The sequence below is a fragment of the Gekko japonicus genome, unplaced genomic scaffold (genome assembly GCF_001447785.1).
Source record: "Gekko japonicus isolate JY-2015 unplaced genomic scaffold, Gekko_japonicus_V1.1 scaffold49, whole genome shotgun sequence".
In the NCBI taxonomy this organism is placed as follows: Eukaryota; Metazoa; Chordata; class Lepidosauria; order Squamata; family Gekkonidae; genus Gekko; species Gekko japonicus.
This window is the reverse complement of record NW_015173674.1, coordinates 2392909-2394263: the sequence shown is the minus strand read 5'-3', so window position 1 is coordinate 2394263 and position 1355 is coordinate 2392909. Positions and strand designations below refer to the sequence as shown.

The 1355-nt window shown below is 55.3% G+C and overlaps 1 protein-coding gene across 1 annotated transcript in view; it reads left to right on the top strand.

Annotated features, from left to right (window-relative positions):
- Nucleotides 1–1355, top strand: part of LOC107120248 (talin-1-like) — a 50244-nt gene that overhangs the window by 22951 nt on the left and 25938 nt on the right. The window contains 1 exon segment of the mRNA XM_015422896.1: nucleotides 3–46. Coding sequence (XP_015278382.1) covers nucleotides 3–46 — 44 coding nt within the window.

The following is a 1355-nucleotide window of genomic DNA, read 5'->3' as shown; positions in this document are numbered from 1 at the left end:
CATCCGCACCGTCGGGGAGGCCAGCAAGAAGCTCCTGGCTGACTCAGTGAGTGTTCCCCTCGGGAATGAGGCCTGTGAGGTGTGAAGAGGATCCAAAGGCAGGCAGGCACTGAAATGGGCGTGCGGGGAGGAGATGCCTGGCGCAACAAGTGGCGTCGCTGGCGACCGAGGACACGACAGCCGTGCTGGAATCAGACCCCGGTTGGTCTCACCCAGCACGCTGACGGCCCCACATCCCAGCAGCAGCAGCAGCATCTCCAGTTAAGAGGATCAGGCAGCCGGGTGGCGGGGGGGGGGGGTTTCTCTCCCACAGCCTAGTATCGGGGACCTAAACGAAACACTCCTCAATGTCTAGCTGCAGAGTTCTCCAGGATGTATTTGCCAAAGGGTGACAGTACAGAAGAATAAGGCCGTGAGCATCACTCTCTGAATTGTAGCCGGCAAGCCAGAGGGAGCGCACCCGTGGAAACTCTTTACCATTTATTGAGATAGAAAAGAGCACAGGCGTGAAAAAGTTAACCCTACAATTAATGTGAAGATAAATGCTAAAATTATCAAAGCATTATTTAATCAGGCTTCAGCTTTTTGTCTCACTGCCTTTTAGGGATTGCCAAAAAGCCCAGCAACATAAATGCAAATAAGCCAATCAGCAGGTGCATGTGAGGTAAATCTGATATCGCAAGATAGGAAGGCCAATCTCAACTCTAAACCTCTATTAAAAAGCAGTAAATCTAACTGTTCTGCAACCCTTTCAACTAACTGTTGAAAATGAAAGTAACTTGAAGCAAACTGGGTTCATTGGCAGTTGAAAAGTGCTGGATGCGATGGTCCTCTGGCCTGTCCTTCCGGGACTCCTCTCGTGTTCCTGCCCGTATCCTCCCTTCTTGAAACCGAGGTGGCGAATGCCTCACGTCGCCATGTTAATGGCCGGCATTTGTGAACTTGGGCAGTTTGGGACATTAGAACAGAGGGTGTTGCGTGGGGGGCTCCCTTTGAGACCCCCTCCTGTTCCCTGGGTGCTGCGTGAAGGGAGGGGATGGGCCAGATCTCGATGCATAGGCAGGGCTGGCTCCGGCTCGTATTTGGATGGGAGATCACCACCGAGAGACACCCAGGCTGCAGTGCCGGGGCTGGCAGGGGCAAGACCACCTCTGAACATCTCCAGCCTCGAAAACCCCAGGAAGGGGGGGGGTAATCGTGAGCTGGCTGCGGATTGGCGGCACCTTCCATCGCCAGTCCAGGGAAGGGGGTGTCCCTGTCCCTTCAGCTGAGCGGCTCCGCCGTCGCTGGAGAAATCATCTGGCCTTGCCCTTGGCGTGTGGGGCCTCTGGCCCTGGTGGGGGGTGGGGGTGGGG